Source organism: Rhamphochromis longiceps, linkage group LG8 (genome assembly GCF_057381845.1).
Source record: "Rhamphochromis longiceps isolate RC_006_pf linkage group LG8, R_longiceps_female_GT1.1, whole genome shotgun sequence".
NCBI classification, from domain to species: Eukaryota; Metazoa; Chordata; class Actinopteri; order Cichliformes; family Cichlidae; genus Rhamphochromis; species Rhamphochromis longiceps.
The window spans coordinates 8,556,571-8,570,601 of NC_140564.1; the positions used below are offsets into that span (position 1 = coordinate 8,556,571).

General features: G+C 38.1%; 1 protein-coding gene across 1 annotated transcript; it reads left to right on the forward strand.

Moving 5' to 3' along the window:
• The first annotated feature begins 622 nt into the window (after positions 1-622).
• Positions 623-12,182, forward strand: LOC146663038 (ras-related protein Rab-37-like). Its single transcript, XM_085415195.1, has 9 exons — positions 623-982; positions 7,771-7,881; positions 8,932-8,973; positions 9,128-9,194; positions 9,279-9,331; positions 9,422-9,487; positions 10,204-10,260; positions 10,347-10,423; positions 10,900-12,182. Exons 1-9 carry the CDS (start codon positions 827-829, stop codon positions 11,003-11,005), a joined length of 735 nt encoding a protein of 244 aa, XP_085271321.1. The 5' UTR covers positions 623-826; the 3' UTR covers positions 11,006-12,182.
• Positions 12,183-14,031: the final 1,849 nt, after the last annotated feature.

The following is a 14,031-nucleotide window of genomic DNA, read 5'->3' on the forward strand; positions in this document are numbered from 1 at the left end:
TCATTTCCTCCTCCCTAGGATTTCTATAAATGCAATAACAGTCACTGAACTGAACTGAATAATCCTAAAGCCTACAATACAAAAACAAACATTATTAATTGATTATAATTAACCTTATAGATTTATGTTCTTCAGGGCAGACAACATCTTAACAAGTAGGGTTTTTTTCATGAACTCAGGGACATCACAATGAATTATGGCATTTTTCGCCTCTCCTTTCATAAGGGATGAAAGGAAATGAATGAATAATAATAACACTAATAATAATAATTTTCAACTACTTTAACAGAATTTCCCAAATGAAACATTTGTTATCTTATCCTGTCTCATTGTTATTTCTACTAAAACAACTATAATTAAACGGAACATACATTCGTCTCCGTTTTTTAATATCATAGTATAATATCATTGTTTTGGAAATATACACAGAGATCCAAAGCACTGGGTAAAATAAATGATGTCGAACTTTATAGATCGAATATCTGAACTCTTGAAAGAAAAACCACCACAACAAAAAAAAGTGACAGCCATTCAATCCTTCTCGGTCCATCCTCTGACCACTCATGCAGCGTGATGTGCGTGAATCACGACATACCATCATGTGGAGTGATGTAGGCAGAAGCCCACAGACTGTGATTCACTGTAAAGGAGGAGCCAGTTAAACAGCGTGGACTGTCGGAGAAGAGAGGAGGAGAGAAGAAAGCGAGCTGAGGGCTGTGAGACGACGAGTCGGCTGAAGCGAGAGTGCGAGGTTTACCAGCTTTTTATTTCCTCCGGAACCCTCGACGCTGTCATAAAGAAGCCTGTGAAGTGAAGGACTCTCAGGATGGAGCGGATGGAGTCAATGGAGCCGATCTCGGCATACTACACCACGGCTTACCCGGAGATCCAACCAGACAGTACTTACGGATCCAAAGAGACAACCGAGAGCCAGGCAATGACTCCACCACCTCCAACATATGACGAGGAGTTGGTGCACAAGGTACGACCATATGGTCATCATGATACAACAACAGGTTTCATAGCCAGGAGCACTTTTATGCACTTACTTGCTGCGCGTTTTTTTCACGTGATTTTGCTTCTTGTTTATTTCTTCTTGTTTATTACTGGTGAAATGTGAGGAAACGTTTCTAAACCCCGCAGCATCCCGGTCCTTGACCGGATTTGCGCTCACGTGGTGCTGATTTACATTCAGATGCAATTTATAGTTGGTCTGTTTCCAGCCCTAATGTGTGTCAAATCACTTAATTCCTTCTGAGATGAGCTGTCAGCTTACAAGAAGGTCCCCCTTCACATATGAGCCGATTACTTCCTGCTGTCAGGGCAGGAAAGCTTTAAAAGAGGTCACTTTCTTTGAAAAAATGTCTTAACCAAACGCCAAATTCCCAAAGCAATCCTCACATTTAGGTGTTGATCACCAAAAAGTGCTGTAGAATAAAATTACATTTCAAACTCAAATTTTAGTTGACAAGTACACTTTCAGTTTCTCCTTACTGCGACCCAAAGCTCAAATAACCCATAAATACAACAGTAAATACACTAATTTATTTCTGACACCTTAAATTCCATAACTCAAACACACTAAAATACACAAACACACTAAAATGTCCGAGTGAATGTGATCCTGTTTTGACTGTTGTCACAAAAACTGTACAATATAGCCATTTGTCATTCAAAAAGCTTAATTGCGCTCGCAGCAAGCAGTTAAGGCTAAATCAGCTACATTAATGTCTGGATTTAAAGAGAACCACTGAATCCTTCCTGGTGCTCCCATTTGACCTCACTGTTGATGGAACAAAGATAAAAGAGGAGCTCCCTTTAGGCTTCAGTGAAATGTCACATTGTATTTCAGAGCTGTGTTGCAGAAACCATTTCCCTTCAGTCTGGAGGAGTCATGTCATTCAAATGGCATATCTTTCTTCTGATAAGCATCTGGCCTCCAGCCTGCTATGTTCTAATTTCTCTCTTTTTAGATATAGCAACTGAGCAGAATTAGCACATCAATACTCTGATTCAACTGATAAGACATAAACTTTAAAATAAAACTATCCGGTAAAGTCAAAAATGTATTCCCTTTAACTAGCTGCCTTTAATTGCCTTAGAAATTTATTATAATCTTGCTACTTATTTATTTGTGTTTGCACTCATAAATGTCCCAGATCATTGGGTGCACCCTTGGTTTAGGTTCAGGGTTATTGGCAAGGTTAGGCATACACTTATTTTTAAGTTTATAGAGAGAGTCTCTGGGAAATTAACAGAATCAAATTCACTTCATCTCTCTGAAGTCTAAAGGCATGTGTATGTGTCATCTTAGTGTGGAATGTGATTGGTTGGGACCAAAATGCAGACCCTAAAGGAAGGTAGAATTAAACATGAAATGAATTAGAGCAGGCCGGGCCCTGCCATTGACTGACCTAGGTGGAAGCACTGCTGCAGCACACAAAGCATTGATATCTCCACCAAGCTGGGTGCAGAGGTGGTGATGGACAGCATTACGGAGGACCAGGCTTACTCTTTGAAGATGGCGGGCTCAGACAAAGCCTATCTTTTAAATGCAATTCAGAGTTTCCTTACATAGACTTGGGCTGGGAAGCAGCCGATTATTGTTCAAACAACACAATTATAATTTGTGAAATTGAAAATGAAATAACTTTTTTATTTTATATATATTTAATATTTTTATTTTATGAAAAGTCTGGATGTACCTCTTTACCATTCTCATGCATGTGCACACACATGCACATGTGGTCTGCGTCACTGCCATAACAAATACATTCTGTGCACTGCCAGCTATAAGACCTTATGCAGAAACGTTTGTGATTTTCCTAATAAATTTCAAATGAATTTCAATCATAAAAAAGGTTGTGAATACTTGTGTAAAAAGATATTTTAAGTATTTAAGTTTTAATAAATTTACTCCCAAACACTCCAAAAACCATCATCACTGTCATGGGGTGGATTTTGTGTGTAGATTTACTCGGCATTGTTTGGCTGTAAAGGGCTAAGGAATGCAGTGCGAGTCTTCACAAAGATAGATGCAATTCTAACATGTGACTGTTATATCAGCTCACACATATACACACCACACACAGACTTGTAGTGTCAGGGAAGCAGGTGCACTGAAAGGGGTCATATTCTAAGAATACACCGTGTTCTTTGTGTCTAAATCAAGAAGAGTAATTTCAAGTGAACTTGAAAAAGTCAGTCTTGCCTTTTTGCCCTTCCTTTGCCAATATAAATAATAAAGGGACTAATAAAGGTTTATCCTATCTTTTGTACTCACTCTTCTCAGGCTTTCACTCTGCCTTACCTTTTCCTCCCAGGAGGAGTTCTAATTACACAACAAAAAAGGCTCTTTTTAAGAGCTCGTTGGTGAGGCCAGTACTTACTCATGAAGCTGAAATGGTTACAGTTGCTTTGTGGATTCCGTTCTGTTATTAATTCTCCCTTCAATACTCACAGTTGTCCCAGATGACATTTTTAATAAAGTCAACCTAATACTGCTTTTGTAATATTTTTGGAAAGATTAGCTTAGAGACATCTTTACAGACAGAGTGGTTTTGTATTTTTTCTTACTGCCAATATTTCACATTAATACCCACAAAAACATTGCATTCTTTTGTATCTCGCAGTGGTTTCCTGTTTTTTCCATTCTCTCCATGGCCCTCATCCAAAAGACACATTTTTAAAGCTGCAAAGCACTTTTTTTTTCTTTTCTTTTTTTCATTTTAAAAAAGTCTGTAAGTGTAGTAAAACCATGGTAGCTACCTGTCCACCACAAAAAAGCAGACATCACTATCAACTAGCTGGTTGAGTGTTTAGCTAAATAGCGGCAGACCAAAACAGAACTAAAAAGGTGGATACAGGACTTTAATTTGTCTAAAAAAACAAACACTTGGTCTTACAGATTGCAGGGCACATTGACTTTTAGTATTGGAAACAGTGACTTTATCGCCTGTTGTTCTGTGGTTTCAAACCCCAGCTGTGCAGTATATCAAAGCTTAAATCAGTGGCAATTTGGAAACTGTCAAGCTAAATTACATTCTGGTCAATACTGCACATGCTCCAGGAAGAGAAAAGTGACATTTCAGAGAACTGTATCACTCTAAATTCACCCCATCCCCTAATGCTGTTACTCCAACGACTTGTAAAAAGACATCCCATGCTTATTGCCTCAGTAACCACCACAGAAGCTCATACTGAGGCTAGAAAGGAAATTTGCAGGCACTTAGCAATCTGCCTGTGAACCACAGAGATGAGAGAAATCTAATTCTTCTTTCTCTCGCGCACTACAACACATATACACAATATACATCATCAGTGTGTAATTCCCAAACATCTGTGGTGCATTCGCCTCATTACCTCCTGTCTCTAGAGGGGTTTCATGAGACAGTCTCACTTCTCGGCTAACTACAATTTAGTAGCATCACCACATGTACGTGTGTAGTGAGTACAATGAGTATGTTTTTTTTTTCTCAGCACTAATTCCATCTTCACATGTACACATGGAGGCATTATGTTACACACTCTCAGTTATGTCCAGTAAAGAGGGAAGTGATACAGCTGAATCACAGCAGGATCAGATCAAAATATTTAAATAAATTATTGTCTTCAGATTTAGATGCAGTCAGTGGCTTATGTGATCACAGACTGCATGTAAAAGACAGATGTATCTTCCACATCCCAAAAAGTTAATTCTGTTCATCTGGACGTGGCGTTTTCAGTGGGAGAAACATTTCCTCACTCATCCAAGTGACTTCTTCAGTCTCAGCTGACTGCAGATTTCCCCAACTTTATAAACAGTACATGTGCATAATGACCGAAACTAGAATCAATGGTGAAAAATGGACTGTCAGGTCAGTTTCTTGATCGTTAATGTGATCAACAACCACTGATCAAAAACCATTGATTAATGGCCATGAGTACCATTCACAGAGAGTTGGGGAATGGCTGCAATCACAGCATTATAAGATGGTCAAAGATGTACCCTTAGGCACCCTCTTCAATTCAGAGATATCTGTATCTGTGGGGATGGTGTTCGCTCTGCGTTGTACCATCCTGATGACACCCAGTTTGTGCTTCAGTGGATGAAGCAGAAGCACAAGCCTTAAATAATGATCCGTAAGCGTAGGTTTATGGTACACATCAACTTTCAAATGTCCCCATTACTGATGGAAATCTCACAGTCTAAGAAGGCTAACCTGTCATTTTTCATATCATCTGTGGTGTGCCTGAAATAATTTTTCTACTGAGTTAATGTGATCAGTGAAATGTGGTATATCCAGTACACCACTTCCTATGTCCCTACGAAGTAGTGTACTGGCAGATGTTAGAAAGTTTGACCTGCAGTCTTACCAACAGCCATCAGGAGTAGACTTCCACTCTTTAGAAAAAGAGCCCTAATCAGGCACCAACTGGGTACCTGGTTATCAGCACCTGGAGTACCAGAAACTCAAAATAAGAGTCAATAGCAGAATAATCTGTTTGACGTTGGCAGAGAAGATTTGGTTTTTGATGTACACAACCCACACACTCAACTCTGCTACTCAAAATGCATATGCATTTTTTGTGGCACTATTTAAGGAGAAATAAACAGATTTTTCAAAGCTATCAAATTTATTGCCTAAAAGCATTATTACATCAAAGAAAAACCAGATACAAATTTCCTTAGGTTTATGCTGTGAGTTTTACTGTGCGGCTCCCCACCTTTCAGGACACAGTAAACTGGAAAAGCAGAATACATGTAAAGCCTCTCTGTACAAGGTGTATTTCAAAGGAAGAATAAGGAAGTGAATTTGCTGGTGACTCCTGAGTAAAGCTGATATGAAAATTCACTGGATGACTGATGAGGCAGTATCCATATTTAATCCAGCACACTGGGATGTAACTCTTTTCTAAAAATCCTCCATATGCTGAAATCAAATGAGGCTACAAAAGCTGCTTTAGCTTCTCAGCTCTAATCCTTTCCTCCATTCCCCCCACTTCTTTTATTTATCCCTGATCATTCATAAAGCCTTGAGGCAAAATTGAGTTCAACCACTGCCTGGTTTATCTGATGAGTGTCATGCCTTCACTTTTTTCTTGATTTGTCTTAGTTCTTTACAAACTGCTCATCATCAGATCAAGTTCAAGTTCAAGAACTTTATGCATTCTATCCCAATTTATGAACCTTTTTCTATTAGTTTAGCATGCCAGAAAACTCACCTGCTATTATTAAAGCAGCACTGAAAAACTCAGCGCTTTAACCCCTGGGCCATTTGTCATTCAGTGCAATTTTAAGGCAGGCCTACTTGTGCATATCTGACCAAGAGCGATAATCACATTTACTGTCTTTTCACACAATATTTGGCCACAATGACAATGAGTACTCCTGAGTTTTATCAAGACAGGACTGGTTGAAAGTTTTGTTGCCTTTTTAAGACCACTTTATTACATTTCCATGGTTACTATTACTAGACATCAAGTGAAGACCACTTCTGACAGCACATCTGCATTTGAATCATAAAGCAACTGTAGTGGATGCTCCAGCCCAGTAGCTCTTCTAGTATTCTACCCCAGTGATTAACGGCCACTGCAGCTAATTAGTGCATAAAATACATTACTGAATGTGTATTAAGGTGAAATCTAAGAGTGTGAAGATGAAGGTTCTTTCATGAGAGTTAATGAATGGAAGTCTATTTTTTATGCCTAACTTTCTTTCTATAAACATAATTAAGATTTTTATTGTCTCAACCTGCCACTCTATAAAATGCATTTGGGTGTAAATGAAGAACTACCCTGGTGCCACAGAGAGGAAAGAATGTGAATTTGGCAAAGAACAAAGATTGGCATTGATTTCGGCACTGAGTTTCTTAAAGATGGCATTTCCTTTGCCTTGCAAAGGGTTACCAAAATATTTACATATATTTTATTCAAAACTTATATGTAGCCAATATACCCTAACCTATGCTTAAAAAATTTAGGTTTAGCCTTTCTGCGATTTTTAAAGCTTTCAAGAACAAACGTTCAAACACAGGTCTTTTCATTGCCTGTCTTTACAATCTACAATCCTTTTAGTTGTCTCTTCCTAAACATAACCACATAATGATTGAAGAAATCCATCATTCTTGTGGCTTACTGCATTATTTACTGCATTTTTCTTCTGGCAATAATATTTATAATATATTTCACTACAGGATAAAATGTAGTCATTTGGCTGTCACAAGATAACAGCCACATAGCCTGCATCAAAACTCCCAGATCACTCCTTGAAGAGAGCAGAGAACAGCTTGACTGTGTCGCACTTACTTAATCTGCCACAGTTAAAGGACACTTTGTGGGTGTGGAGGTGGTGGGTACCCTGGTGTGACTGAAATTAAAGCGCAGTAGACAATGAAATATTGACTGATGGTCCTGGTGACTAAGTTGGATGTGTGAATGCTGCCTTTCATTGATTCCATTGTCTTGAAGGTTATCTCCTCTGGCTTGTGAGTCATGCGGTAATAGTGGTACACTGCCAAGCTCTTAGAAAAGAAAATGTCGGTGCTGCTTGGAAACAGAATTGTCGACCATGACACAGATGTTGACTCACAACTGAAAATTATGAAATGATTGCAAGCATTCAACCATAAAGAGATTTTCAAGGCCAATTGAGACTGCAGCCAGGCTACTTCCTGCTGCTCCCGTATCACTAGGGGTCACCACAGCTTACTCTGTGCCTCTACCATATACTTAGACCATATATATAGAGGTAAGAAATTTAACTGTGGGATTTTATGTGTTTTCCTACAGACAATCCTGGTTGGGGACAGTGGTGTGGGGAAGACATCTCTGCTGGTGCAGTTTGATCAGGGCAAGTTCATCCCTGGCTCATTCTCTGCCACAGTGGGCATCGGATTCACAGTGAGTGCTTGGAACAATTTTTTTTTTTATGAAATTGGACTGGCTTTTATTTATCCATGGTTTTAGATTTGCCTCTGGCATTTCAGACATTAGCAGTGTGGCAACCTAAGTGTCATTGTGTGAGAGGTGGGGTACACCTTGGACAGGTCACCAGTCTGTCTCCGTTTTATATATATATGCAGATTATACAACTTATATGTATAATCTGCAAATGAATACTTTCCATCCTCTTTAGAGTTTGCTCATTTCGATAAAAAGCTGATGATTCACATTTGCCACTCAGTGCCATTAAAATCAATGCAGAAGAGAGGTTGTAATGAGCACAGGCAGTAGCTAGTGTGACGTCACTCACTGGTTTGTAAGTTCTTATTATCAAGCCTCAAGATGACCCTTTCTGTCTTGGTGTTTTGAAACCAGATGTGATGAGAAAGGGATGGTTCTCATTGGCTAATGACTTGTGATTGAAAAGTAATTCACCGGGAGTATCCTCCTTTGTGAAACTTATCACTTGATTGATGAAAATTTACAAAATGGGCCAAGCAGATTATTCAATATAGGACGTCAGGGCCAGGGAAACATTTCCTTACAGTCATTGGACTTAGATGTGTTTTTGCACCTACATGTTTCACTTTCCAAGCCTTAAAGCTACATCTATCTTTAATACTATCTACATTAATGACATGAGAATGTAATTAGAACCACCCCGCTGAAATCTTAAATGGTGAAATTTAGAAATATTTTTTAAAACAATTCTGAAGTTTGCAACGATTTAATATAGTATTAAATGAAGCAAGTGGGAGGGTTTTCTTTCCCATAAGTTTTTATACGTTGTGACTTCTTTTTGCAACATGAGTCACCCCCTGCTGACCATTAAAAGGAATGGAGGTTTGAGGTAGTTGTACATTGCCTCTCTCACTAAACATATATTTCAAAATCTGAAGAAATAAAGCCACAACTATCGACAAACATAGATAACTTGTCTTTGTACTTTGCATTTTTAATTTGTTCTACTAGCTGCTCGTACTGTTCTTCTGTTTCTACCTCTCTCAGAATAAAGTGGTGACTGTGGATAACGTAAAGGTCAAACTGCAGGTCAGTAAGTAAATCAGTTCCAGTGCAAAGTTGATGTGCTTACACAATAGCACTCTATTTTTAGAGTAGTGGCTGGTTTCCTCTTGGGCATCACCATTATAAGTGAAAATAAGAAGTAGCCAAGTGGAAACAGGCCAGTTCTTTTCTGTTTCAGATATGGGACACAGCAGGACAGGAAAGGTTCAGAAGCGTGACACATGCGTATTACAGAGATGCACACGGTGAGGCGATACAAACCCTAATCCATATCACAGCATCACAGGTGTTACACTGGCACTCAATTTTTGTTGGTTCTCTTTCCAAAGCTTTGCTCCTTTTGTATGACATCACCAGCAAATCATCTTTTGACAACATTAGGGTAAGTCTGTGTTTGTACCCTGGGAAAATATGAAAATGTGCTACAGTTAAAGATTTATTTATGAGTGTGTTTGTATGTCTCTTGCTTCAGGCTTGGTTAACAGAGATCCACGAGTATGCACAGAGCAATGTAGTCATCATGTTGCTGGGCAACAAGGTAAGAGGAAATTGTTTGAGAAGCTTAGCATGTGGAGCAAAAAGTGCAAAAGAAGGATATGATCTGTGCTGAAGACAGAGCAGTTTCTGGATCAGGGCATTTTGTAAAGATAATGTAAACGAGTTATAAAAGAGTTAGAGCAAAGTGATAGTGCTGCTTTGGGTTCAAGTGTCGGGTTTAAGTATATGTAACAATATGAATGCAATGATAAAAATGTGAGTGGCGCCACATCGTAGGTAGCTTAGTAATAATAACATTTTTAAAAGCTATATATAACATATATGATGCTGTATCACATTTTGTTATATATTAAATTTACAAGTCCTCACAAAAAACAGTGTAAATTTAATCAAATGTACAGTCGCTGCACTACTTCAATCACTATGCGTGTATAAAAGTATCTGAACTACCAGCAAACTACTACAAACGTGTTAGACTACTAGTTTTATTACATGATCTACTCTTCAACATTGAATAGTGGTAGCAAACACTGAAAATTCCACAAGATATGTTTTCCTTTAGAAATATCCTGATTGATCTTGTATATTATGAAGTCTAAAAATGTAAATACTCATACCTGTGCATGGTTTTGTTCAGCTTTAAAAAAAAATAGCTGTATCAAGATGTACATTGTTTTTTTTACTTAATAGTTTAAATGTGTTTATTTTTCTGCACCAAGTCTTTCCTAAAATCCTAAACTAATGTGTGTTTATCAGGCCGACATGAGCAGTGACCGAGCGATCAGGAGAGATGAAGGAGAGAGGCTGGCCAGAGTGAGTATTTTATTTACTTCCATAAAAACAGAACTGATAGCGTTTAATCTGCTACTTACTGTGTTGTGCTCTCTTTGTGTGTTCAGGAGTACTCAGTTCCTTTCATGGAGACAAGTGCCAAGACAGGGGTCAATGTAGATCTGGCCTTCACTGCTGTGGCCAAGTATGACACAGATGCCACACAGTAGCTTTTGAACAGTCCATAAACTATAGATGTGTATGATCTGAAATGGTCCTTGTTTGAGCCAACAAGAAGTCATGTAATGGGACTAAACAAAGATAAATTATTATCATTTGCTTTGCTTTTCTTCTTCTGCCACTAATTTCATTTTCATATGACAGCAGCAAAGTTGTTACTACTGAATTTGAGATTGTTTTTTCACATCGCTCAATTTTATCTCACATCTTTGCTGAACATAGTATATATTTTCAGAAAATTCCAGGATTCATTATAAAGAAATGTTTCAATTCCCTTAGTACTATATAATTTAACGTATTTATTGCAAGGGATTTATTCTTAAGTAGTCCACTACTATTTTCATGATGCTATCTGTGTTTTCTTACCACAATCCTCTGCAGTAGAATAATTCTATCAATATCAGTGTTATCTTCTAAAATATGCCTTGTTCTGTTCTTCAGGGAGTTGAAGCATCGGGCCATCCAGCATCCCAGTGAACCCAAGTTCCAGATTCATGAATATATTGAGGCACAGAAGGAGAAGACAGGTTGCTGCAGCTACTTTTAAAACTTATCTCCCAACTCTTCCTCCTCCCATAGCTCTGGGCGAACAGACTGTCAGAGACACATTACTGAGTGGGAGGAAGCCCTGTATCTCACTGCTGCTCACAAAATGTTACACTGCCATTCATTCAAGACTAAAAGCCAAACGTACATCAGTGGATTAACCATGCTACAGACCCACACAAATTTTCTTTAGCTGAATACCTCCAACTCTCCAGACGTCAGTTTGCACTACTGATGCTTTCTAAAGTACATTCAAGGAAAGAGTAGTTATTTATTTGATATGTTAAAAAAAAATTCCTGAGGGAATATTTTGTAACTTAGATGATCAATATTAGTCTCTTGTATTTGTTTTTTTTTTTTTTTTTAATGCAATTGCAGTCAAGAGTTAGTAAATCTGGAGGCAGGAGCAAACAGCTAGCCTGACCCTGTCACAAACCACCTACAACTCCATAACATAGTTTTCTCATTTGTTTAACATGAACCATGCTAACAGACAGTGTATCCTAGCCTGTTAGCATGAGAACTTTTACTAATTTTGATTAAGCGCAGTGCAACCGATGCTAAAGGAGCCTTTCATTTAGAGAATATTTGGTTATAAATCCAATTAAAAACCTTTTCATGACATTTACATGCATCTTCTATTTTTAAAATTGTATTTATTTATTTATTTATTTGTAAGTAATTATAATAAATTATAATTATCTATATAAAATGTATTTTCTCTTGGTGAAGTTATATGATTCATGTGTCTTTGGAACAGTTATTTTTGTTAATATTTTCTGTTGTTTCCTCACATGTGGACGGTAAGGCGCTAGGCTGGTTAGCGCTTTTGCCTCACAACAACAAGATTACTGGTTTAAGCCCTGGTTGGGATCATTGTGTGTAGAGTTTGCATGTTCTCCCTGTGCCTGTGATGATTTTTCTCATGCATATTGGGTTAACTGGTGTTTCTAAATGAACTGTAGACCGTATGTAAGGAACTTAAACTACTTGGAGCATGTAGAATAAACATTGGCATGCAGAGCAATGCATCTGTGAACTGTGTCTCTGGGAGAAGGATTACTGTGAAGAGCGAACATTCGATACTAAGTACTTGAGTTGTTGTCTGTTATTTAAGGAGGCGTTATGTACATACAGCATGAGTTGAATAATTTTATATGGTGTTATACTGTGCAAAAGTCTTGGGTCATCCTTGTAATAGTTGCAGCATCTCTGGGGGGGGGGGGGGGGGGGGGGGGGGTGTCAAACCAAGTGCTCCATTGTCTGTTTTTCTATCCAGGTGTGCTTTTATTGTACATAAAGTGTGTTTGGGATCATTGTCATGCTGAAGAATTAGGCCATTATCAATCTGCTGCTTGCCCGATGGTATTGAATGCTAGTTCAAATTCTGACCATACTTATCTGCATCCGTAATTTGATCAAGTTTTGACAATATCCCCAACATCACTGGGTGAAACACAGCCTCAAACCATGAAAAGGTCTCCACTTACAGATGGCTGTTGAAACTCAACCTCTACTGGCAACTCATTGAGCCAAATTTGGATTTATCACTGCATAAGACCTGTTAGCACTGATTTTCACTCAAGTTCTTGTGTAATTTGGCACAGGTAAGCCTTTTCTCCCTGTTCCCATTCCTTAACAAGAGCCTCTTGACAGCCATCTTTCCACTGAGACCATTTCAGCACTGTAAGATCTAATGAGATGACAGTATTTAAAAAAATTATGCAAACTTGTTGCCTTAGAGAAACTAATTACAGTTTATTTAAGATATACGCAGTACTTTGAATAATCAGATTTTTCTGAGAATGAATTAATGAAAAAGTCAACTGATGAATATGTCAGTTGAAATAAATAATTCGTTTTTAGCACTTTATATAGTTTGTTTTTGCTCTACAGGCCAATTAAAAGCTCAGTTGCACATGCACGCTGAACATGCATTTGAAAGTGCCTCCATTTTTATTTTTGTATAAGAATACACTAATATGAACAGTAAATTTGGGTAATCAGTTTTTAAATGCTCAGGGCTGAATTTAGATCCTCCAACAGATATTTTCACAAAGCTGCATTACATTTTTTGGTTCCTCTGAAGAGGAAAACAAACTGTTTTCATTCATCTCCTGGCAGTAGCATGTATCTTAATGCTACACTGTGTTATTTGCTAACGCTGTAAGAGACATTCTGTACAGAGCATACAGGAGTTTTACCAAAACCTTTGAAATCTGAAATAAAAGAGTGGGAGTACAAGTTTTTATTGACCAGAAAACCATAATGAGCTGAAGAATGCCAAACTGCTACGTAAAGAAGAGGGGAAGTAGTGAGTGGTATTTCTCTCTGTGTCTGTCCCTCCAGGTTACACATTTTAAATAACACGAGTTAATACATTAAGGAAAGGTTGCTTTTGTGACATTTGTTTTGGACAGTAGTCTACAATGCTCTTCTGCAAATATTACTGCTTGATGAGTGTATGTTTGCTGTGTTACTAAGTTTGGACAGGTTTGATATACTTCTAAATTATTCAGATTGTGGTCAGCAGACCTTTTGTCTATTGAGCAGCTGTTTTGTTTTGACAACACCACTGCCACAAGCAGTGTTTTATGTGCTGTATGCTGGATAAAAATAAATAAATTATTTTTACCTGCAGGGGTGCTCTCTTACCTGCAGACAACCACCATAGCCGCAATGGTGTGTGTGTGTGTGTGTGTGTGTGTGTGTGTGTGTGTGTGTGTGTGTGTGTGTGTGTGTGTGTGTGTGTGAGAGAGAGATTACCATACCCCCGATGGTAATTGGTTGCAGTAAGTCACAACGAGCAAGGACAGATGGACTGAACCAATAATTTACAAAAACTAACGTCATTACTTTGATCTGTTTGTCAGAATCACCATCTAGTGCAGGTGCACAGTTGTAAAAACCCAACAGGAATTAAAAAAAAGAAACTAATTTCCTGTTTGTAGGCCTGGCCTTCAAAATAATAGCATGGGTTGTCTAACAGCCGTTCTAGTACAGCTAAAATAATCTACTCACTAAATT

Coding starts and splice junctions, on each gene's coding strand:
- LOC146663038 (XM_085415195.1), top strand. CDS start 827: ATGGAGCGGATGGAGTCAATGGAGCCGATCTCGGCATACTACACCACG. Junction 8,974..9,127: donor ACGTAAAGGTCAAACTGCAG/GTCAGTAAGTAA, acceptor TTTCTGTTTCAG/ATATGGGACACAGCAGGACA. Junction 9,488..10,203: donor TCATGTTGCTGGGCAACAAG/GTAAGAGGAAAT, acceptor TGTGTTTATCAG/GCCGACATGAGCAGTGACCG.